General features: G+C 35.8%; 1 protein-coding gene across 2 annotated transcripts; it reads left to right on the top strand.

Moving 5' to 3' along the window:
* LOC117106635 (elongation factor Tu, mitochondrial-like) lies at positions 1–24,045 on the top strand (the record flags this gene model as incomplete). Of its 2 annotated transcripts, XM_033248027.1 has the most annotated exon segments (10): positions 1–47; positions 2,118–2,280; positions 3,017–3,183; positions 5,229–5,333; positions 9,776–9,937; positions 12,447–12,579; positions 14,431–14,535; positions 20,734–20,885; positions 22,399–22,534; positions 23,204–24,045. In XM_033248027.1, coding segments are annotated over 10 exon segments (1,313 nt in total), but the record flags the coding sequence as incomplete, so codon positions are not given.
* Between the last annotated feature and the right edge of the window lie 580 nt (positions 24,046–24,625).

Here is a 24,625-nt window from a genome sequence, read left to right as displayed (position 1 = left end):
GTCTAAAATGTTGCTTATCAAAAACTTTGAAGAAAACAGGAATACAGGTGTGATGTAGTTTTGTTTCTTTATTGTCAAATGTGAAAATTGGTAAAAAAAAATAATGGAACTGTATGGAAAAACTATTAAGTATATCAGCTTTACTTGAAATGACTACAAGTTCATATCAAAGCTGTCTGCAAATGTTTAACCTAATACCCCCTTCACACTGAACTATTTCGCACTACATTCTGGAGAACGGGGTGGAACGGGGACGAACGGGATATGAACAGAATGGACGTAGTAGAGACCGAATACAATCTTAGTACGAACGGTATGAACGGGCAAGGACGAGAATGGTGGTCCAGAACGTCAACCATGTTTAAAATTTGATTGCATTCTACCCGTTCAAAAATAGGACTGAGTATGGTCGTATTTCGGACGAGATTCCTGTACTGAAAACGGAATTGCCGTACTGCGAACATGGAACAGGTCAAAAACGAGCTGAACATTGTGCGAACGGGGGAAAAATAGGTGTACGAGCTAATGCAGATGCTGTTATGTTCCACCCCGTCCTGCCCGTTCTCAGACAGACCTAACTACATTCCATTACGTCTTCACTGTGTTCTTAAGCTGTGTTAACCAGTTTATACGTTTGTGATGCGTTGCTATTCAGTTCTAAAAAGTTCTTGCTCGGTTTTTATTCAGATCTACTCCTTTCTACTACATTGTCAGTACGTTCAGTCCGTTTTTAGTCAGATCTACTTGTTTCTTTTACATTGTCAGTACGTTAAATCCGTTTTTAGTCAGATCTACTTGTTTCTGCTACATTTTAACTACGTCCACCCCCTTTGCAGTCAAATCAGCAAAGTTTTTGTTATAAATAGTGCAGATCAATGATGCTCTCCTCATTTGGAAATCAACTCTCTGTCTGAATTGATATATTATTTTACCATGAAGCAAGTGCAAATGCCCTCAACACTAAATATAATAAATGTTGGTTTTCTGAAATTGATAGTAGAAGCAGGGCAACAATATGAAAAGATCAGAGAACGAGAAGAAAAAGAAAAACAGAGGTAGATGGGCCAGCATCGTCATCAGGAAAATCATCAATTTATTTCTTTGAGGTTCCTCTCCCTTTCCTTTTCTGTTTCCTTGGCATGTTTACTATAGCAAGTACTGAATCGAAATGCGAACAAGCTAGATATGGGTCGTATTTACAGCAAATCGGACAGGAACATGACCCAGAACCCCGTTCTGAACGTGTTAAAGACTGCTTGAGAACGCAGTGCAAACGGGCAAGACTGAGCATTAACTGGTTTGAATGGACACGTCGTAGTGCGAACCGTGTAGAAACTTCCTAGAACGGGTTGAAACTTACTGTGAACAGGGTTAAACGGGTTGAGGATGGATTGGAACTTGTTAAGAACGGACTATAAACGACATTGAGCGTAACGTCTTCCCGTTTTAAATGTTGTGCGAACGTTGTACAAACCGTCTGCAATCGTAATGGACTTACTTCAAACTGTGTTGTGTTGTAGTAATAGCCAAAATTTCACGTTTGAACCCGTCCTCATCCCGTTTCATGAAATTTTCAGAACGGGCAGAAACGTTCTTCAAACAAGTTCAGTGTGAAGGGGGCTTAAGCAAAGCAGATGCTTGTGTGATTGAGTTTCTTACCTGTCAGGTCCATGGGGCCTAAATTGGTACGGCAAGATTACTCATGACGCTTAAACTGCAGTGGTGATCTTTTCCTATTATTCAACCTTATTTCAACCCCTCCTGTTATACTCCTACTTTTGAAGTCCTTAGGTAGAGGACTCTAAAACCACCATAACCAGAACAAAAAATAACTATCATAAAAACTAAAATTTCATCTTTTAAATTATTATTTGTAACTGCTAAACTGTGAAATACTGTAAACATTTCTTTGTTAAATCCACTCTAGAACATTGATTAAGTTACTGTGCAAGGATGACTAGGACCATTCAGTGTAAACAAAGAATACTAGACTACAATAAAAAATATAGAATTTAAACTTTTATATAATAGAATTAGAACATAAGTCATTGTTTGCTTAATATTGTACAGATTTTAAATTTCAAAGTATATTAGATGATTTTGACTGATTTTTTCAGGTTGAACCACTATTTTTAAGTAACACTTTAACAGGAACAGCAACACGTCTATATGCTGCAGAAGCAAAAGTTCAGTTTGAGAGGAAGAAGCCACATGTTAATATTGGAACCATTGGGCATGTTGACCATGGCAAGACTACGCTCACAGCAGCAATTACAAAGGGCAAGTCTTACGAATCCTCATTAAATATCTGCAGTGTAATGTGTAATTGTTTTGTGATAATCGGATGAATAATTTAGGACCATTTGGCTTTCTACATTAATGACTAACCAATGTAATTTTGCATGTTCATCATGGTGGTATTCACTTAATAGCATATTTTCCTTACGTACAGTACGTACACAAGGAATGTAAGGCATTCATGCTCAGACCACTGTGTAGACGCACTTACTCCAAAGGTCGCAAGTAAATACAACCTTTAATATGACCAGACCTTTTTTCAAAATATAATTACCTACAAATGAGTGCCAAAATAACATTTCCTGTGATGTTTAAACCTTTTCACGATGTTTTCACAATTTTGTTTGCAATTTCAACAATTTGTGTGCAAAATATACTGTAACCGTTGAGAGACAAGTAGTAATTATCACTTCCAGGCAGGAAATTTGCATTGTTACTTTTAAGCTTTTAATTAGCGTTAAGAGTAAGAAAAAATGTTATACACTTGGTAAGCATCATGAGAACATTCATCGAAGTAATGCGAGCATAAAACTTTTTGGCTGTTGTAACTTAACTTAACGTGGAAGGACGGCTGAACATGACTATTAATAGATTCATTTATATTAGGCCTGGTAATCCATGCACATATTGGGAACGATGAATTCAAATTGGAATATTATCGTTGATAAGAGTTATTTAAAATTAATAATGTTACTTGAACTCTGAATCTCTTTAACAGTCTTATCCGAAGAGGGAGTTACAAAATTTCACAAGTATGATGACATTGATAAAGCACCAGAAGAAAGGAAACGTGGAATTACAATTAATGCTGCACATGTGGAATATGAGACCACAAATAGACATTATGCTCATACAGACTGTCCAGGACATGCAGATTATATTAAGGTACATGTATGTAAATAATAAGAGACTATAAGCAATATATTTTCGGTTTTGAGTACACAGGAAATAGAAGTCAAAGGAGCCATTATTTCCTGAAAAAATGGCTTCTAAGGCTTCTATTTCCTATTGTGTAGGAAATTACTTGACTATAATTGCTTTACTGTATAAGTCAGTTGTGGCATCCATCACCTTTTCTATGGCTTTTTATAATCAAACTGCTGGTTGTAGAGTGGTTGCTATAGGCCCTACTGTATATAATAAATCCATCAAAGTGCTGGTTGCTCAGTGATCACTGTGCATGTGCATTAGCTGTGTGTAATGATTTCTTATTAGTACCAATTAGTACACACACTGACACTCTTCACTCAGCTCTTTGCGATACTTGGTGATATGGAGATGAATAAGTTGATTGTGGTTAATGAAGTTTATGTAGGGTTATTACAGTATCTCCTGGTAGACATTTCTTTAATAGAATAAAATGTATTGTAAACATTTTATGAATTTTTTCAGCATTGCTTATTTTTTCAGTTTTATACGTCAATCACATTGTTATCTCATAACTATTATGCTTTTCTAGGCCTTGCCTAGGATGGTCTAGGCTTCATTCGTTTTAGCAAATGCCGTAGAGCAAGATTTGTTAAATATTTAGAATAGACCATAGTACTGTAGGACTTGTGGGCAATAGCAAAAACAATTAGGCTTAGGCTACAATAGATGGCATACAGTACAATACATTGCAAACACAACACCACTTTCCAGGATGATGGCCCAGGTCTCTGGAGTCTAGAGAGTTTTCTTGGGCATGTTTTTAAGTTCTTACTTTATTAATACAGTACCTTTTTAACAATGTTCTACTGTACTCTAGGCCTAAATCTGTGTAGCTTAGCAGTGAGCTGGTTTAACTGTAAGTTCCTATGATTATCTAGTCTAGTCGTTCAGCAGGCCAGAACTAATATCTGTTTTAATTCAAGTACCAGTAGTTGGGCAGAAGCGACCTGGGCTAGCCTAGCCCTAGTCAAGACATCTGCATCTTCAATTTAGAAAATTTCCCAAGATTAATTAATATGCATGATGTTAGCAAATCACATCATGCATATGATATCACACATCAAATTTGATGTGATCCTACACATGAATGATTAGGGAGTTTTTCGTAGGCCCTAATCTGAAAAAAAAAAAAAAAATGGAGTATGGGATGCCAATTAAATTAGGTATAGTGCGCACTAACTGCAATACAGAGTGAGTAATCCAAAATTAGGGCCTGGAACCTAGGCTAAGACCAAGGGGGCCCATGGAGAAATTTCACAGAGAGAGGGTCTACACTACCAATTTTGAAAAATTTAGGGTGGGAAAGGGGGGCCACCCTAGCTGGTCCCTCTTGAATCCACCACTGGTTGTATTGTAACCATTTTTTGTGTATTTTACTGAGACCAGATAAATGAAATGAAATGAAAATATAAATCTTCCAGAAAATAAGTTCCATATTTGCATGTTTTTACTACTGTACTCTTAATAATAAGGTCCATATTTGCATGTTTTTACTACTGTACTCTTAATAATAACCCATATTTGCATGTTTTTACTACTGTACTCTTAATAATAACCCATGGTATTTGCATGTTTTTACTACTGTACTCTTAATAATAACCCATATTTGCATGTTTTTACTACTGTACTCTTAACAATAACCCATATTTGCATGTTTTTACTACTGTACTCTTAACAATAACCCATATTTGCATGTTTTTACTACTGTACTCTTAATAATAACCCATGGTATTTGCATGTTTTTACTATTGTACTCTTAATAATAACCCATATTTGCATGTTTTTACTACTGTACTCTTAATTGTCTCCCAGACGTCAGTGCCAAAGGTATCACCATGCACATAAAAATAGAATAGATTTTGTTAACAAAGCTCATTTATGCAGATTTCTTGTTAGCGGCTTCTTCCAACTTGGGACCCCAAGCAATTTGTGTACTGTGGGTTACTATATGATTACTGAGTGTAGCTCGTAACAACAGCAATTTGTCTACTGTATGTTAGAATATGATCACTGGTGCAGCTCAGATGGAAGGAGCCATTTTAGTTGTTGCTGCTACGGATGGACAAATGCCACAGACAAGGGAACACTTGCTTCTTTCTAAACAGGTAACAATTTATTATCATTCTGTAAGTTTACGTTATGCATACAGTATGTAGTAGTATGTATTTTTTTGCTTTGACATTTTCAATGGGAGATGACAGGGAGCCCTCCCTTAGATATGCCACAATCTGAGGTTTCTGTGCTTCCATTGAATGCTTTCTTTGGAAGTTTGAATACAATTAGAGGCAATTACACTACAACACTAGGTATTATTTGATTACAGTATTTTAGAACTGGGTTATCTCTCATATTTTTCTTAAATGTAATGTCGGGACGAAATTTGCTAAAACAACGGAGGATGTAGCAGTGTGTATTTTTTCTTTTATCAAGCCTTTAAATTTATTATTTGAATCAATGCATTTTGCTTTTTTTTTTAATTTCCTGTAAATTAAAATAATACAGTGCCTAGCATACTGTAGGTCATTAACCTAAGATGCATTCCATTTGCATCTACCATATTATTTGTTGGTAGGTTGTTTTCCCCATGGGATTTAATCAGTGTATTGTACATTCTTGTTGTCTTAGGTTGTTTGTGTTTACGAACTTTCAACGAAACCGGATAAGTCAAAAATGACATAATGCCCAGAGGGTAGGTCATTAGATCGCTCGTTTACGAACCCAAAGTTATTCGGATACGGACTGTATAGGCCTTTCATCGCTTAGCCTTCCTCAGCCCAACAAGGCAATTCAACAACGAATTGCCTCGCCTTGCCTACGCTCGAACTCCAACCAATTCTAAAAAACCCAGGCCTTAGAAACTAGAGCCTAGCCAACTGGGAAAATAAAAAAAAAAATTACAAAAAAAACAAAGGAAAATAAAATAGCCTACGGACTTACTACTACTAGTTCCACTGGTGTTCAGAGCCGACAACGACGTGTCAACAGTTTGTGGGGGACAAGAGATGGGTCATTTCGTTCATCATCTCAAAATACGGCCATTCTGTTGTGGGGGGGGTCGTGACTTCCCGTTGGAGTCCTTTTCCTGGGTGTATTTTTTTGCGCAGGTTCTTGCATTTGGTATTCTATCTGTGCGTGCGTAAAGTTATAACCCATTTCCCGCATCTTTATAAGATAAGATTTCTTTATAAACGGCGTTGTTCCGTCGGGTTCCGTCAAAACCATTTTGTATGGATGTCGTTCCCCATATGCTAATTAACGTTTGGGTTGCTTCGTCAGTCCACCCACTCTGTTCAGCTGCAGCCATTGTATATAGGGGTATATCGTTGTAAAAATAAACTTAATATTTGGATAATATAATTTATATATATATATATTTGGGTATATTTTATTGAGATAAAAAACATCAAAAACACAATCTTTGGCAGCATTAAGCTGAATTGTAGATTGGGTAATTACAATAAAATCTATAAAATTTGTGATAAGACTAATAAATATACAGTATATAAAAATATGACACAGTTAAAAAACACTAAAAATACAAAAATAAAAAACAATTTTACATCACACTTTACTCCTGAGCTATATATAATATCCAGATTATTCAGACTGGGGGGTTCATCCGCCACAGGACCTCACAATGAATTGAGAATTCGTGCCATGTAAGGTATCGGGCTATTTTTGTATCGGGATTTAGTACATTTGTATTCACTATATTGTTTTTTATTTGGTAATGACATATTATGTGTAGTATTGTTAATTGGGAACCAGTGCTTAAATTTTTCCGAATTTGCAGTTTTCTTTGCAAATGTTTTGCAAAGTGAGGTCCTGCGGTCAGACAAACCCTCCAGTCCAAGAGTTAGTAGCGCATCCTCATAATTAAAAAAATTATCGGCAAGGATAATATGGCATACGCGCCTTTGAACGCGCTCTATGGATGTGCTTTGTTGTTTAGTGAGGCCAGGGTGCCACAACGGTGCAGCATACTCAAGAACCGGCCGAACATAACATAAAACATGCAGAAGTTCATTGTAATTAAGTCCGGCTCTTTTTAATGTTATCAAAATAAATAGCTTTCTATTTACCTTCGCAATTATAGCATCTGTGTTACTCTTCCATTTAAGATCATTGTCTATTAGGACTCCTAATAATTTGACTGTGTCAACTAGTGGAAGAGTTTCGTTAGCAATGTGGAGGTCGATGTCTGGAAGGGGTCGACGACCAAAGAAAAATCTAATCACCTGGCATTTAGAAGGATTGAGTTTAAGTTTGTTATTAGTAGCCCATTCATGGAGATCATCAAGAATAGTTTGGAAGTTACTAGGGCTTTCTAAATGTTTGGATTCGCCAATTGTTTGGTCGTCAACATATTTCCAGGCATCGACCCCCAAGGTGCCAACATCATTCAAGGAGTTATTTATACAAACTAAAAATAATAAAACGGCTAACAGAGTTCCCTGGGGGACTCCTCCTGTAAGAGTGGTCCATTCTGACAGAACACCCTTATAGGTAACTCTTTGCTTTCTTTCAGAGATAAAGTCAACAATCCACTGAACTATTTCAGGTTGGGCCTCCATGTTTAAAAGTTTTATAATGGCAATGTTGTGGTCTATCAAATCAAAGGCCTTGGAGAAGTCAGTCAGTACCAGTGTACTGGTAGTGGCTGGCCTCTCCAAGGCACTCATAACACTATGATAGATATCAACTAGACAGTGGGTGGTAGACACACCTTTCTGATTACCATACTGCCGTTTGTCTAATTTGGTTTTAATACATTCAGTTAAGCTTTTTGCAACCCGCCCTTCCGCTACCTTTGCCAAAATTGAGGTAAGGGAAATTGGTCTTAGTTTTGAAATAGTAGCAGGGTACTGTTTAGGGACCGGAACTACATTAGCTTCCTTCCACTGTGTGGGTCCGGAAGGGAGATAAACATTGGCAACAATAAGATAGGGGGATCTTCTAGGAAATCGTGGGTGATTTACAATGAACCACTGAGCTTCAATATGCTCAGGAACAATTATTCCTTCAATAGGTTTCACTTGTAGGCCATCCTTAAAAAATGTAAGGATTCCACCACCAGGTCTGTTACACCTCGGTTTGCTGTATGTAAAATAACCATGCACGTCATAAAGTTCAGGGGCAGTATCCGTTGTTATCCATGATTCCGTGACACAACAAATGTCGGGTCCAATTTCATTCATCATAATATTAAATTCATCTTGTTTATTCAGGATAGAATAAATTTTATAAAGTGAGGACTACTCTAGCGATGTCACTGGACTAAGGCATGGATGATTGCGGACTCAAGTGCTTAATCTGAATAGATTTCTCATAAAAGTAAGGTCAGTTGACACCATGCTGTGGGCTATTGCGCCCAAGGCAGCCTCCAACCCTCCAAACTTATCCGGAAAGGATAAGCCCGGAAAGTCCAGATGTTTTAGTAATTACAGCTAGTTGAGGAATGATTAATTATCACCTTAGGCTTGAGTTATCCGGTTTTCGAAAGTTCGTAAACGGGCCCTTATAAAGGGAGGTATCCTGTCTACCCAAACAAATTGAAGCCCCCTTTTTTAGTTTCCGAAAGTAGCCTTGAAAAGAAGCCCATTGTCAAGATAGCATGGGCTTCTTTTTGAGAAAGTACAGTACATACATTTTAGGCCTACATGAATTTCAAAGAAACAAAATAAATTAAAAACACGCTTGTATTATACAGTAATTTAGGTGCTGGTTAATACACTCCATGATACAGATTGATGTTACATTGGCCCTATTTATTGTTTTGTAGTAGTAATTTCCAAAATATACAGTATTTATTTTGAAAAGAAGACGTCCTCTTTACTTTGCAAAAGTAGCCTTGAAAAGAAGCCCACCACTTGGTATACCACAAACAATGAAATTGAATTGGCAAGTTGAATCAAATTGAGATGTCCAGTGAGAGGAGAGCAGTACCTCAGCCTGAGGGCCGTGGCTATCAGCCATCCGGCCATCCCATCAGATTACCTGCTAACATGATGCACTAACTTATATGGGGCAGCATCTACACTGTTCAGTTTTGATCGAGCTTACTCCACTGACGGGAGATCTGGTAGGCTGCTGTCCTAATCAGAAGTTAAGTAATAGTTGGATGGAGTATTTAGTTTCAAGATTTATGCTGGAGGAACACCCAGATCCATATCTGATCGGCATGGGATGGTTTATGGCATTACATTATATCAAGATGGGTGACTTGATTTCTGGACTATGACTAACTAGAATCTTTGTTGGCAATTCCCATTTGCCGCTAACTACATCTGGAACTGTGATATTGACTCCTCCGCTATTGGTTTCTCTTTTATTCCTTGGCATATGCGAACATTATTTACTATTGGACAGTTGGTGAATGGACAGTTGGTGAATGGACAATCATATTTTATCCTCAATTTGACCTCACATGAGTTTTTGTTAGGTTTGTTAAGCACAGTGTCCGTGACCGCAATGCTATCCAGAAAGAGGTGCAGCATGTTATATATATTTTTTATTTTACTGATAAATAGTCTTCTCTTTTATTCAGATTGGTGTGGATAAGATAGTTGTCTTCATAAACAAAGCCGATGCTGTGGATGAGGAGATGCTGGAGCTTGTGGAACTTGAAATGCGTGATGTGTTGAATGAATATGGATATGATGGCGAAAACACACCAATCATAAGCGGTTCTGCATTGTCAACACTTGAGGTAAATTTAATTTGTTAGAGGGCAGTCTAGTACAATGGACCTTTTTGCTAAGCTTTGCCCCTTGGATAGTCAGGCATAAGGGAATTTCATATTTTTTCACTTGTCAAGTTGTCAAGTTGACAAGTACCCTTGAAAAATGCACTTGTCCTGAAGACAATTTTACTTGTCCCAGTATTATTGTGCAATAATCATAAAAAATAACACAAAAGTAAAGTATTTTTGCTGTGGCCATACAACATTAATAGGCCTACATGCATACTGCATTGATCATGCAAAATATTTTTCTTTCTTTTTGTAATTTACAAGAATTTCAATAATGTATAATGTGGAAAAATTCAAATAAAATAAACATTATTAATAATATTCTATGTATGTAAGAGTGTGTTGATCGTTTTCTTATTGCGTGCTTAAAAGCCGTCGTCATGACAACTGAGAGTAAAAATTTCTCAGGCATGGTTGATTCCCACAATACGCGAGTTCTAAGCCACACACAGGACTGTGTTTTATGACGTTATTTTGGGGAGGGGGGTGGCCTTATCATAGTACCCGTTTGCAGATCTTAATCAATTCTAATACTAACTTCAAATGTATTTTTTTTGGTCTTTTTTTTTTGAGAAGGATACAAATTCAAATAGCATGGAAAGACCTCTAGAAAAATAGATGCAGAATCGTAAATACTTGTGTTCCTACTATCAAGGCCTCAATTTGCTGCAAAATATCTGTGGAAATCGGCTCATATATTTTTGAAATCCGGCAACACATTTTTGGGCCTAATATTTACGCAGGGAATATTTTACAGCCTGACACATTCTCATTTTATTTATTGCAAAATAAATAAAATTGCTTATCTCTCAACGAAAGACAAGTACTGTAGGCATATAACTCCTACAGTGTACCCAAAACCTTCGATTTATAAAACACGTTTTACAAGATTTGAGTTTTATATTCACATTTTCTCCATCACTTAGCAGTGGATGATTTTAAAATTACTTTAACAACTTTAAAAGCCAATTTAACTACCCTTTCTTAACCTGTCTAGATTGCCTTCCCCACACGCGCAAACAAAATAGACTAGGCTTTTTTCAAAGTCGGTCTAATGGCTGGTGTTCATATTCGTACTCGAAAGTACAGTAATTACTAGTCTTGAAGTCCAGACATTTCATGTCGTCCAACTCAAATAATCATCTAATAACTGTGTGCCCAAAGTCTTTAAATATGTCTGGTATTTATAGACCAGACCAGTGCAAATTTATATTGTAAACAGACCACGTGCAGCGGGCCCAGACGGCTGATGACTAACAAGGTATCGTGCGAAAATATGTACCTGCTGTAGGTCTAATTTGTACACATATGACAGATCTGGCTAACATTTAACAATTAAGAATTAATTTTCAATCTTTACTGCAGAAAATAACAAATTTTATAGTGAGTAAGCCTACATTTTTTCTTTTAAACCGTCAATAAATCGCGGGAGTGTTTGGGACTCTTAACTTGATACACGCAGTTCCGTGCGTAACTATGGCATAGTCGGTTTTTTGTTTGATATCTCTTTGTGCGCTGACAATTTGTCAATAAAATATGTTGGGCATTGTCAAAATTCGGACCTTTTATACATACTGTAAAAGCCTTACACATTACATGGTAAAGTAGCCTATTCTAAAAGTGCTTGTCCACGGACAAGTGGTCCCTAAAATTCTTGTTGTCAAGTGGGTTTGCTCATGCCTGATAGTGTTCCTAAGGTCCCACAAAACAATAACATAAATGTATGCAAGCATGGCTTTTTTTGGGACAACATATGTGTTTGTAGGACACATGCATATTCCTAGCTCTGTTCTGATTGGTCAGTTGTTAAGCTTGATTGACATTCCAGAAAGGTCCATCTGTGGTAAACGCTGTGATTTTGCTGAACTCTGAATATCTGCACCTGAATTTTGTTCCACGTTTGGTTACATCTGCTGCTCTTCTTCATGTTTCAGCTGGAGATTTTAGCCATTTGTCCTGGTTCAAATCCGGGGGTGGTGGGGGTGAGGATGTGTGTGCAGTGGGTGAGATCCTACCCCCCTTTATTGCATATAGAAATAATTTATATTTTATTGTAATGTTGATGTCAAATAAATCAAAGTTAATATGATACACTCACACAGCCCATCCATTTGTGTCATAACAGAACGGTTGTCTATTGTACCCAAAAGTGAAAACTTAAAAGTGAAAAGCACAGATAGTGGCTTTAATTCATATATCATTTCCAAAAACTATCCTTGGATGCTTTACATATCATCCACCAGGCCTCACATTTTTTCAACTTTGCTTGCAGTTTTACCTACAGTAGCACAGCAAAATCCTGCTTCGGCCCCAGTTAGTACCGTCAGACTTTTGTAGGTAATTCACACCATTGAAATTAAAATCAATTCAAGTTGCATGTTCAAGTACTGTGTTATGTTATGAATGTTGTAAATAAATAAATAAAAACCTATAACAGTTTATTAATTAATTTTTTTTAAATGTTAAGGATAAAAATGAGGAAATTGGTAGGAATTCTATCTTGAAGCTGTTGGACACTGTTGATGAATGGATTCCTTTACCGCTCCGTGATGTGGAAAAGCCATTCATGATGCCAGTAGAGATGGTGTATTCAATTCCAGGTTGGTGTTTTTGTTTTTTGTTTTTGTTTTTTTATATAGTGCAATAACAAAAAATAGCTAATTCAGGTGTCCCTACTCAAGAGTGTTACAAATTCACTAATCGAATGGTTGCTGCATTAGTTTCAAACCATTGTCCAGAGCCTACTTTTAAGGCAGAAACATGACAATAAGCCACTTTTACAACAACTTTTATAACGATGCATAAAGCATTTGTTTTGGTGAATATCCCGAGTAAGGCATTTTTACCCCTGGTAAAGAATTTGTTTTGAAAGTTTAGAGCGAACCTGTTTGAAGACATTTCTTTATTTTTAGGGACATGCGCTAAGGAATGCCAATATTGAATATATCACTACCTACTCATAGGTGGCAATCCCAAGACAAACAGACACAAGATGCTTGAAACAAACTAAGTCCTGTTATGAGACTTATGTGTGCATTAAGCATCCTGTGACTGGCAGGAATGAACCTTCCCTTTGATATTGTTGCTAACACCCCACAACACAACAGTATAAAAACATGCAAACATGTCTGTGGAGAACATATGTGTTTGTTTTGCATATACATATTCATGGCTGTATTCTGATTGGTCAGTTGTTAAGTTTGGTTGACACTCTGGATAGGTCCTTTGAATGCAGGGCCCTTGCATATTAAGATAAGAAAATATAACTTTATTGTCCAGGGCCCTTGCATATTAAGATAAGATAAGATAACTTTATTGTCCAGGGCCCTTGCATATTAAGATAAGATAAGATAACTTGATTGTCCAGATCCCATGCATATTAAGATAAGATAAGGTAAGATAACTTTATTGTCCAGGGCCCTTGCATATTAAGATAAGATAAGATAACTTGATTGTCCAGATCCCATGCATATTAAGATAAGATAAGATAAGATAACTTTATTGTCCAGGGCCCTTGCATATTAAGATAAGATAAGATACTTTATTGTCCACGGCCCTTGCATATTAAGATAAGATAAGAAAAGATAACTTTATTGTCCAGGGCCCTTGCATATTGAGATAAGATAAGATAACTTTATTGTCCAGGGCCCTTGCATATTAAGATAAGATAAGATAACTTTATTGTCCAGGGCCCTTGCATATTAAGATAAGATAAGATAAAATAACTTTATTCTCCAGGGCCCTTGTATACTAAGATAAGATAAGGTAAGATAACTTTATTGTCCAGGGCCCTTGCATATTAAGATAAGATAAGATAAGATAAAATAACTTTATTCTCCAGGGCCCTTGCATATTAAGATAAGATAAGATAATTTTATTGTCCAGGGCCCTTGCATATTAAGATAAGATAAGATAAGATAACTTTATTGTCCTTGTCCAGGGACCTTGCATATTAAGATAAGATAAGATAAGATAAGATAACTTAATTGTCCAGGGCCCTTGCATATTAAGTTAAGATAAGATAACTTTATTGTCCAGGGCCCTTGAATATTAAGATAAGATAAGATAAAATAACTTTATTGTCCAGGGACCTTGCATATTAAGATAAGATAAGATAACTTTATTGTCCAGGGCCCTTGCATATTAAGATAAGATAAGATAAAATAACTTTATTGTCTAGGGCCCTTGCATATTGAAAACCAAGCTTGCTTTTCAACTCTACTAATAGTTGGAACTCAAGTTTATTTATTTGTTGTTTCCAGTGTAAAGCTGAATAAAAGGAAATGAATAATAAAATGTACTTTGATGTCAGACTATCTGATATGTTTACATGGAATAATCCCTCAAGATTTTGTCAAATTTGAACTTTGTATGCACATTAGTAGTAAGTTTAATATATTTGAATAATTGTTTTCTGGTAGGATATGATACAATGCAATTATCCTTGATAGGTCGTGGGACTGTTGTAACAGGAAGAGTTGAACATGGAGTTGTCAATAAAGGGGATGAAGTTGAATTTGTTGGGCACAATGCCAAGATCAAATCTGTTATTACTGGTGAGTATAAATGAATATTTCAACCATTACTCTTTTAGTAAATTTACAATTTCATTTAATATTTTTACTTCTATATCTTAGGCGTCATCTCCACCGATTTCCGAATGACAGAAACACGTTTATTCTCACTGAGACTTTCTGGCTGGGCCTAGCACTAGAATTTAGCATTTTTACTCGACATGGATAGTCCTAGGCTTCGTTTATACAGAAAAAAGTAATTGCCATAGATTCAACATTGTTTAGCACATAGGCGTAACACAATCTTGTTAATGTGCTTTGTTGTAAAAAAAAAACTGTCTGTCTTGTGATGCTGCTAATTCAAGTGTCGCACATGTGTGAAGAATGTGTGAGGTAGGACTAAGCCACCACTAGCTTGTCAAGGCAAGGCCTTTGGTGAGTGTTGCCTAGGCTACTACTACACGAATGTCATATGTTTAACCGGTGGACTAATCCGGCCGGGATGTATCAGGAATACACACCATCCTTATTTTACAAAAATAGGCTTATAATTAGTTACCAAAGCCATGGCATGAGAATTTTAACATGGTGTTAAAGGTACAACAACAAACTTTTAATCATGCAGCAACAGGTCAAAAGACTATCATACAGTAAATTTAAACAAACTTTTAATCATGCAGCAACAGGTCAAAAGACTATCATACAGTAAATTTAACATGTTTATTACAATATTTTAAAGTCAATACATATGTTTATAAGAGTACTGTACTGTACAATTGTATTAGGATGTTTATTAGTATTATTATTATACATTCAGTAAATTTAGTGAAATCATACAAAAATACAGAAAGTTTTATCGCTGCCAAAACTGCACTGTAGTACTTCACAAGATCACAGGTTTGAAAAACATATACTGTATGCAAGGGCAAACAAATAACTACCCCTGGGCCACTGGCCAGTGGGTCTGCCTAGTTCTTTTTTTACATTTACCATTACTGTACTTATGTATAGTACACTGTTTAATGTATTGAACAGTGGTGTTGATCACTCAGAGGTTATTTAGTGTAGCATGTCAAGGGGAAGGACATGTTGAATCAGCTTTGATTTGTGCTTAATCAATCAAAGCCCTATGGAATCTTCAATATGCCCATGATACTGGATGATGGATTGCTGGTTTAAAGCCCAAATAACATTTACAAAAATCTAAAGTGGGTAGTGTTGTGATGAAATCGTGATTTAACCTAATAGGCCTACTTGACAAAACTATTATCCTGTGTTGTCAGTGTACAAAGGGAATGTATGGAAAAAAAGAGCCAATCAGAGGCCAGCATTGTCTGCATAGCTTCTAGGCCAGCACTGCAAAATACGGCTACACATGTACCAACAAGGAAATATGCACATGGATTGATGTGGGATGGGGGTGCTTAGCTGTCCGACATGGGGATTTTAGCTCCATTGCCCGAACAGGGGGATATTTTATTTTTAAAGGAAATCTGGACTGGCCAATTGATTTTCTTGGTTCAGGCGTAGGCCTAATTGTGTCCCACTGCCCGACAAGCCATTGAGCCAGTGATGTTAGAGAAGGCTTATTAAGCAACTTGTACGACTCATTAAACTTTTGCAGGACAACATTTGAATTTTCAGCTGAAAAGAAATATACCGGTATATACAATTTTTTGTTACACGAAATAATATTAATTTAACACACATGTAGTGTAGTGTACAGTATTGCCTATCATCAGGACTAATTATGAAATCTCGTAAGAGTAAATTCTTAATACGGCTAATTTAGCTTTCCCGCAAAAATAATATAAATTTAAAGAGGGTCTGTAATATTTCAGTGACGGTATCAAGTAAATCAAAACCAAGAACGAATGTCATGACTGTTGACTGGATTAGGGAAACATAATGGGTGCATGTTTGGTTCGTCGACATATTATTTTTCCTCATTCTCATACGTCTAGGCCTATGTGATATGACCTGCGGACTGAAAGAAAATACAAATTTAATACAGATTAAAATTGCATTTTTATAGTCCATGATTCATAAAGTCTGTAATATTTGATAGGATTTACTAAACATTATCAAAACCTGTTGTTAGCGATCTCCCTGGTCAAACCAACGTCATGGAATTTTTTCATTTCATGATGTTGGTTTGACCAGGGAGACCAACGTCATGGAATTTCCTCATTTCAGACAATCGGGCACAAAGACGATCATCAGGCCTATATTCATGACGACTGGGCCCAACAAGATCGTGTAGGCAAATCATTTTAGCCCATGGCTGTTGTTTGTACTTGCTGATGTTTGATGTACTACACTGACATAAATATATTTCATGATCATTTTAATTAAGATTATTAAACACCTTATGTTAAAGTATTGGAATGCAATAATGAATCAGATTGAAAGTGGGCCCGATAGTCCACACTAGGTCTACTGATGGACCCGATCTCTCGTGCTGTGGTCAGTCCAATCGTCTGTCACAACAACGGAAAAGGACTGGCTAGGTCTAGGCGCTGCTGAATGTGAAAGAGATACAGTAGGCTTATGATTGGGTGCAATGTGTGGTTTTATGAACCACAAAACAATGATTATCATGTACTTCGTTTAGTTGTGTTGAACATCAACAATCTTATCTTAAAAATTAATATAGTCAGGCACAAACATGTCTACACATGTAATCAGTCAACCATTTAACAGGGGTGGAGCAATGATCTAATGGTCTCAAACATATCAACATTGCAATAAACGGGTATGATATTTTCAGGAGGGACCGAAATCGCGATCGTGGTGGAGTTGCAATATATGTCAATAAAAATAGTGGTTTTACATATACAATTCCTGAAAATATTATGAAACCCCAGCTTGAACTAATTGTCATAGAAATTACGCAACAAAAAATAAAACCAATACTTTTATTAGCCTGGTATGGCCCCCCCCCCCCAAAAAAAAAAAACTCTAGTATCCCCAAAAAAAAAAACTCTAGTATCAATCTATTTGAAATTTTTGAGTATACACTAGGCGAATTGAAATCACCAACTCAAATAATGAAGTGGTAATTAATGGTGGTCTGAATTGCGATGTTAAATCAAACACTCCTTCTTGTTACACTAATAGGTTAAATGAAATTTCATCTAATCATCATCTTAAATTGTTAATTAATAACAAATCAACAAGAATTACAAATAATTCCTTTACCCTGATAGACCATGTATATGCCTCTAGTCCAGAGAAAGTAAGTAAGGCTGGTGTTTTACACAGTGGTCTAAGTGATCATTCTATGATATATGCTTGTAATTTAAACAAAAGAGGACTGTCAATAATCACAGATATAAAACAAGTAGGAGCTTCAAAAACCTTAACGAATTGAATTTCAAACTAGATTTATTAAATGTAAATTGGATGGAATTTTCTAGACAAGATAATGTAGATGATGCTTTTAAAGACTTTGAAAGAAAATTCTGCAAACTGGCCAACAAATGTACCAGTCAAAAAAAAGAAGAGTGCGATATAAACAAAGCCCTTGGTTAACCAAAGACTTGCTGAAAAGCATGCAAGAAAGGGATGCATCCAAACAGAAAGCTATTTGGAAAAAATGATGCAGAATTATGGGATGTATATCGAGCTAAAAGAAACGAAGTTAATTCTGAACTTAAACAATGCAAAAAAGAATATTTTTCAGATCAGATTAATACCAAAAACCCTAAAAAGATCTGGGAAAACATAAGACTCCTTGTCCCTGGTAAAAGTAAAAATACTGATATAACAAATCTCAAAACTGAATACGCCACATACTCAAATTCTAGTGATATTGCTAATGCGCTGAATGAATATTTTTCTAATGTGGGTCCAAATCTTGCAAAAAGCATTCCTGAAATCACTGACAAATCTCAACAGAACATAAATGTTTTAAATACTGAAAAATTTAATTTTTAAAAAGTTGGCTATGAATATATGTATAATTTACTAAATTTTATCTCAATCAAAAAAGCCACTGGAAATGACATGATTCCTGCCTACTTCATAAACCTGGCAAAAGATTTAATAGTATATCCACTCACCTATTTAATAAATTTATCTCTATTTAGATAAATATTCCCTGCTAAATGGAAAAGCGCTAAAATATGTCCCATCTACAAAGGGGAGACAAAGCAGAAAAAAAGCAACTACAGGTCTATTTCAATTCTCCCTGTCCTATCTAAAATTCTTAAAAGAGTAGTCTTCGAACAAAATTGTTAAATGAACATCAATCAGGTTTCAGACCTGGATACTCTACTACTTTTGCTCTTCTTAATCTGACAGAAGAATGACTCGAATCCATTGATAAAGGGAAGTACAAAAAAGCATTTGACACTGTCAACCATGACTTAAAAACAACAATCATTTAACCTTCATGAAAATGTTATAAACTGGTTTAAGCACTACTTGCTTGATAAAAATCATATTATAAGTGTCAATGGTGTTTCCTCAAACAAATGTAAAAGTGTCTGTGGTATCCCACAGGGTTCTATTCTTGGGCCATTGTTATTTCTACTGTACATAAACGATTTGCCTCAAGATATCCAAAATTGTAAAGTTTCTTTGTATGCAAATGATGCAGGTTTATACTACTCATCTGATAAATGATGTAGTTGAAACTCTCAATGTTAACCTAAATAAAATTAAAAACTGGCTCATCAGAAACAAACTTAGCTTAAACGTAGAGAAAACTGAGTACCGGTATATGGTCGTAGGTTCTTCTCAAAAACTTGTACAAATTAATGATTTAAAATAAAAATTTAAATATTGATGGGCAAAAAAAGATCAAATGTGTAAAGCATTGCAAACACCTTTGTATCATAATTGATGATAACCTCTCTTGGAATGACCATACTGAATATGTAAAAGGTAAGGTACTGCAAGGACTCTACTACCTGAAAAAAGCAAATATTTTACCAAAAGATATTCAATGCTCAATGTATAAATCACTAATCGCTCCCCATTTTGAATACTGCCATGTTGTCGGGGGGTGCTCAAATGCATCTCAAAGTTACAAACTTCTGGTCATGCAAACAGAGCTGCCAAAATAATAACTAGGAGGACCAGGAGCGAGTCTAGCAGGGAGGCCTTACGGAGCCATAACTTAGATAACCTTGAGAGGAGGCTGTATCAAAATGAGGCCATCACTATGTTCAAAATTACCAATAATTTAGCACCAACTTACCTAACAAGCAGATTCCATATTAAATCTTGTCCCTATGACACCAGATCTGAAAATCATTTAACACTACCCAAACCAAGAACAGGTTATAAAAAACGTAGCTTATCATGCAGAGGTGCTAAATTATGGAATGTACTTAGTGATGACCTCAAAAACTCAAATACAATTTCCAATTTTAAAACGAAAAAAAAAAAAATCAATAAAGTATTATAGTTAATGATGTATGTGTATTTAAGATAATTCAGTTATAGTTAACGTAGTTAAGTTTCTTTCAGTAGGCCCTAATGTGATTTTCTTTTTTTAACAGGTTATTTTTACCATTTTTAAAATTTCTGTTTGGTTGAGTTATACAATGCCTTTACAGCCTTGTTGAAAAGCACCATTGTGGTGAACAAGTGTTTCGGAAGTCAAATAAAGTTTTTATTATTAATATTATAATATGAATAAATGGGCAATAAATGCACCCTGGATAATGGCATTTCTAGGTGTGTTAGGATAGCTTGTCCGAATGCAATAGAAAACGCGTTAGAACACGATTCTGTCATCAGAAAATCAGTGGAGATGACGCCTTATATGCTTTAATATATTATTTTAATATTTTTGGTTATTCTTACCCATGGTTTACCATTTATGCTCTTAGGCCACATGTGGGCAAAGTGCGGCCCACTGGGGCCGCATACGGCCTGACAGCGATTTTTTTGCGGCCTGCGTATATGAATTAAAAACCCTATGTATGTGGCCTGCCAAGCAACATTGGCTATAAAACACCTTGTTTTTTACGGCCCGACACTGATCATAGTAAGAAGTAATATTAAAACTGGGAATAAAGTGGTGAAAAAGTAGTGCTTGGAGATTTTTGGAAGCGCACTAGAAACAAGTTTGGGTGCGGCCCTTGGTGTTAAATCAGAAAATCACTTTGGCCTTTCGACCGATTTTTATGCCCACCCCTGTCTTAGACCATCTCTCTATCATCCATTTTACCTACCCATTTTTTTCTTATTCATATATTTTTTTTTCTCTTTGATTTTCTTTCCTAGGCATTGAAATGTTTCACAAGATTTTAGACCAGGGGCAAGCTGGTGATCAGCTAGGAGTTTTGGTGCGAGGAGTAAAGCGAGATGAAGTAAGGAGAGGAATGGTTGTTAGCAAACCTGGCATTCTTAACCCAAATAATCATTGTGAAGCACAGGTTAGATTTGGTATTCTTGTATTAATTACTATAGTTCTAATTCAATTGACTTTGACTAAAAAATTACTGAAGTAAGATAAGAGCATGATCCTATGTATTCAAAATATACAAATTTCTTTGAAGCTGTTAGTAATACATCATCTAATATTGGGCATGCATGTCAAAGGTCAAAACATGTATAACTTTATATACCTGCAGTTTATAAATCTTGAATAACATTCAACATTTTGTACTATCGTTTGCATTTTATGAATTTTCAAAAAAGATAGAGGTTGTTGATTTAAGGCTGCAAAAACATAAAAATCTAAATAACCAGAATCTGATAACAACCACTTGATAGAAGTCATAGTATGTCTTGGCCTAGCATTGCTAAAATCATGTATTATTTTGTATGCTAGTTTTTTTTCTTTTTCAGTAATAATTGCACACTGTCAGGTTTTTCGCAGTTGCAATGAAGTTTTTGTTTAAAATAGCAACAATAAACCACACGATCACTGTGTCTTTTCATCAACATATACATTCAAACTACAATAGTTTGATATGAATATTCAGCAATTGTACTACTAACTTGCACATAGTATTGCATGCACTCTTGCTATAGAATACATTATCTTCAGTTTACAAACAAAATGTTAGCACATCTTAAGCCCTGTCCAGACTAGCACATTTTATTTGGCAAAAACATGTGACATGCCTAAATATGGTCATGATGACATCACATAATGAGCATATATACTTATAGGCACATCATGACAATATATGAGCATACAACAGTTTTTTTGTCAAAGAAAATGTGATAATCTGGAGAGAGCTTTAAGCAAATTGCTGTGCTAACCATAGATAAAATCCCAATATGTAACCCTCAGTGATGGCACCAGGACCTGCCCAACGGAGGGGCTAAAGGCCCCAACGGGGATGGGGGCGCTAGTGGAGCGAATCTAGTCTCACTTGGCTGGGGGCCAGGGGGCCGCCTAGGGCCACGGACATTTGATGAATTATGGCGAATTTTTATTACTTATTTGATAGGCATCGAGTTACTATAATATGACTTCATGTAGGCTATGCTTTCTAATGTTGCAATCAGCTTCCAAAACCAAACATTTTGAATAAAGCAAGAAAAAAAGAGTATGCAATGTAACCATTTAATTTATTTTCAAATCCTCATTCTTGAAAGTGAAATTCTATAGTTTGGTTGCTTCACCTATCACGATGTATTCCAACCATCATGAGGCTATCTAAATGAGCATTTGTCATAACAGAACGCAAATTATTTTTAATTAGTCTGAATTACTATTGTTGTTGTTGTTGTTGTTGTTGTTGTTGTGATGAAAAGCTATAGCCCCCCAGCCCTCTCTGGCGCCACCACTGGTAACCCTGAATAACTGTTACTACAGTTAGTTTTTATTTTATATTTATGTTCATACAGTCTTTTGTCATATTTATTAAAGTTCTAGTTGTTATTCTCATTGATGATTGATGCATTGCTCTATTCATATTTTGTGGTGAATATTAGGTTTATTTATTGAAACCTGAAGAAGGTGGCAGACATAAGCCGTTTATGACCAATTTCTCACCTGTGATGTTCTCTCATACATGGGACTGTTCTGCAAGGATTGTGCTACCTGATAATAAAGAAATGGTGATGCCAGGTACGCATGTGCATTCATCCTTAAGCCCTGTCCAGTCTGTCAAATATTTTTTGGCTAAATCATGTGATAAGCCTAAATATGGTCATGATGACATCACATCAAGACCATATATAGGAACATTGAGACTTAGGTATATATGAGCATACAACTGGTTTTTTTTTTGGTCAAAATTTGATAATCTGGGCAGAGCTTTATTTGTTATTGCCCAAAAAAAAGAAACTGTACTGAATTTGAGATCAGTTAAAGGAGTGTTCAGAAATTGTTTTCTCTCCTTTATTATTGTTATAATGGGGGACTGCTTAGGGAAAACAATTCTGGGTCCTCCATAAATTCTTCTAGCAACAAAACTTCACAAAAAAAGGTTGTAGTACTCCCACTGTGGTGTGACAAAATATTTATAGAAAAGGTATTCTATATTTACTAAAAAATATTAAAAGCAAATACTGGAGCTCACACAAATTGATCAATATTGCAATATTCCTCATCAAAGACAAATAATGTGGTGATGTTGAGAGTTGTTCGACTTCCGCCAATTCTAGGGTCCTAGGTTCAAATCCTTTTAACCACATTTTTTTCTCATGACTATGAAACAACTTCACTCTCAAAGCCTAAAAAAGACTCTTATACCTTCTATATTTTAATAATGACTAACGTTTGTGTATTTAACAGGAGAAGATACAAACATCATTCTACAACTGAAGAAACCTATGGTGACTCAGATAGGACAGCGCTTTACTCTTCGTGATGGACGCATCACTCTTGGCACAGGAGTCATCACAAAAGTTCTACCAAACATTGATGTTGAAATCTAGGTTTTAATTTCTTGGATGTGTTCTCAAAGCTGTAAACAAGAACTAATAATATATTGTGATGAGGATTTGCCAGAAGTATTTCATGGTTTTAAAACAATTTAGCTGTGTAGATCAATGAGCAGGAAGAATTATTATTATTCATTCTATTAGAGGTCACCCTCCAATTAAAGACCACTTTTGGAACCGGGGTTTCCATGGTCTTTAGCAGTTTTTAAGGAATCTGGTAGCATGGCAGCACTTCGCTACGTGAATGCTGTGCTTAATGACTATATTATTATTAATAGCAACTGAATGGATTTTGTACGGAAATTGACCAGCATGACAGCTTTGTACTACACTGTTTATGCAATTAAATTACTGTCAATTTCTTGAGCTTTCATGGGCTATAATAGTAAACCACAAGATAGTAACTTTTTTAATTTACAGTATTATTATCTATATTAATAATACTCAAAGAAAATAACAAAAAAAATATGTACATTATATGAATATGTGTTCCCACAAAGCCACACACAGTACAATTTATGGTAATCTAGAAAAATGCATATACTGTAGTACAATATAAGCTAATCACCAGTTGAATCACCAGTTGATACTACACACCATGTAAGCAATGTCTCTCATTTCTGGTGCTTGTTTATTATTATTATTATAAAGGTAGAAAAACTCAGTTTTGAAATAAAAGAAAATGAAAGGTAATTAAGGACTTTGTTTTACTTAGTGCATAAAATGTTTCCCTTGCAAATTAACAGACAATAACTTCATAAAATTTCTCAGTTTTGTTTCTGGGACAATTTGCTACCAGTACCCTTCTTTAGACTTAATAAAATCCGGCAATTTATTCCAGCATTGATATCAAATCTTAACAATAATATGTTGGATATTGAATCTGATTTAAGTGGGATTATGTTGAATAGCAAGTGCATTGTTAACCCAGGTCTCATATCTAATGAGGTGTCTAATGGGTGCATAATTTGTTATTTTCACCACCCTCCACACACATCCCAAACAAACAAATGAGGCATTCAAGCAGTGGACCCTGTGTACAAAATGACCCATGTGAAAAAAAATCCTGCACACGCTTTGAAAACAAGAAAAGAATTTTTCCCCCATTGTGGTGGGTGTGGGGCTGTACTGCAGCTAATAATAATAATAAACAAGCATTTTTAAAGTGCTCTATACTCTCAGAGCGCTAGCTAACTGTGCATAGCTCAAATTGAGAAATCAAAATCTCTGAGCTACTGAGTGTTTACAGCCTCCTAAGGTGCTCTACTGCAGC

Source organism: Anneissia japonica, unplaced genomic scaffold, assembly GCF_011630105.1.
Source record: "Anneissia japonica isolate Jap-2015-1 unplaced genomic scaffold, ASM1163010v1 scaffold1306_len716249_cov185, whole genome shotgun sequence".
NCBI lineage: Eukaryota > Metazoa > Echinodermata > Crinoidea > Comatulida > Comatulidae > Anneissia > Anneissia japonica.
The sequence above is the reverse complement of the archived record's forward strand: the minus strand, read 5'-3'. Positions and strand labels throughout refer to the sequence as shown.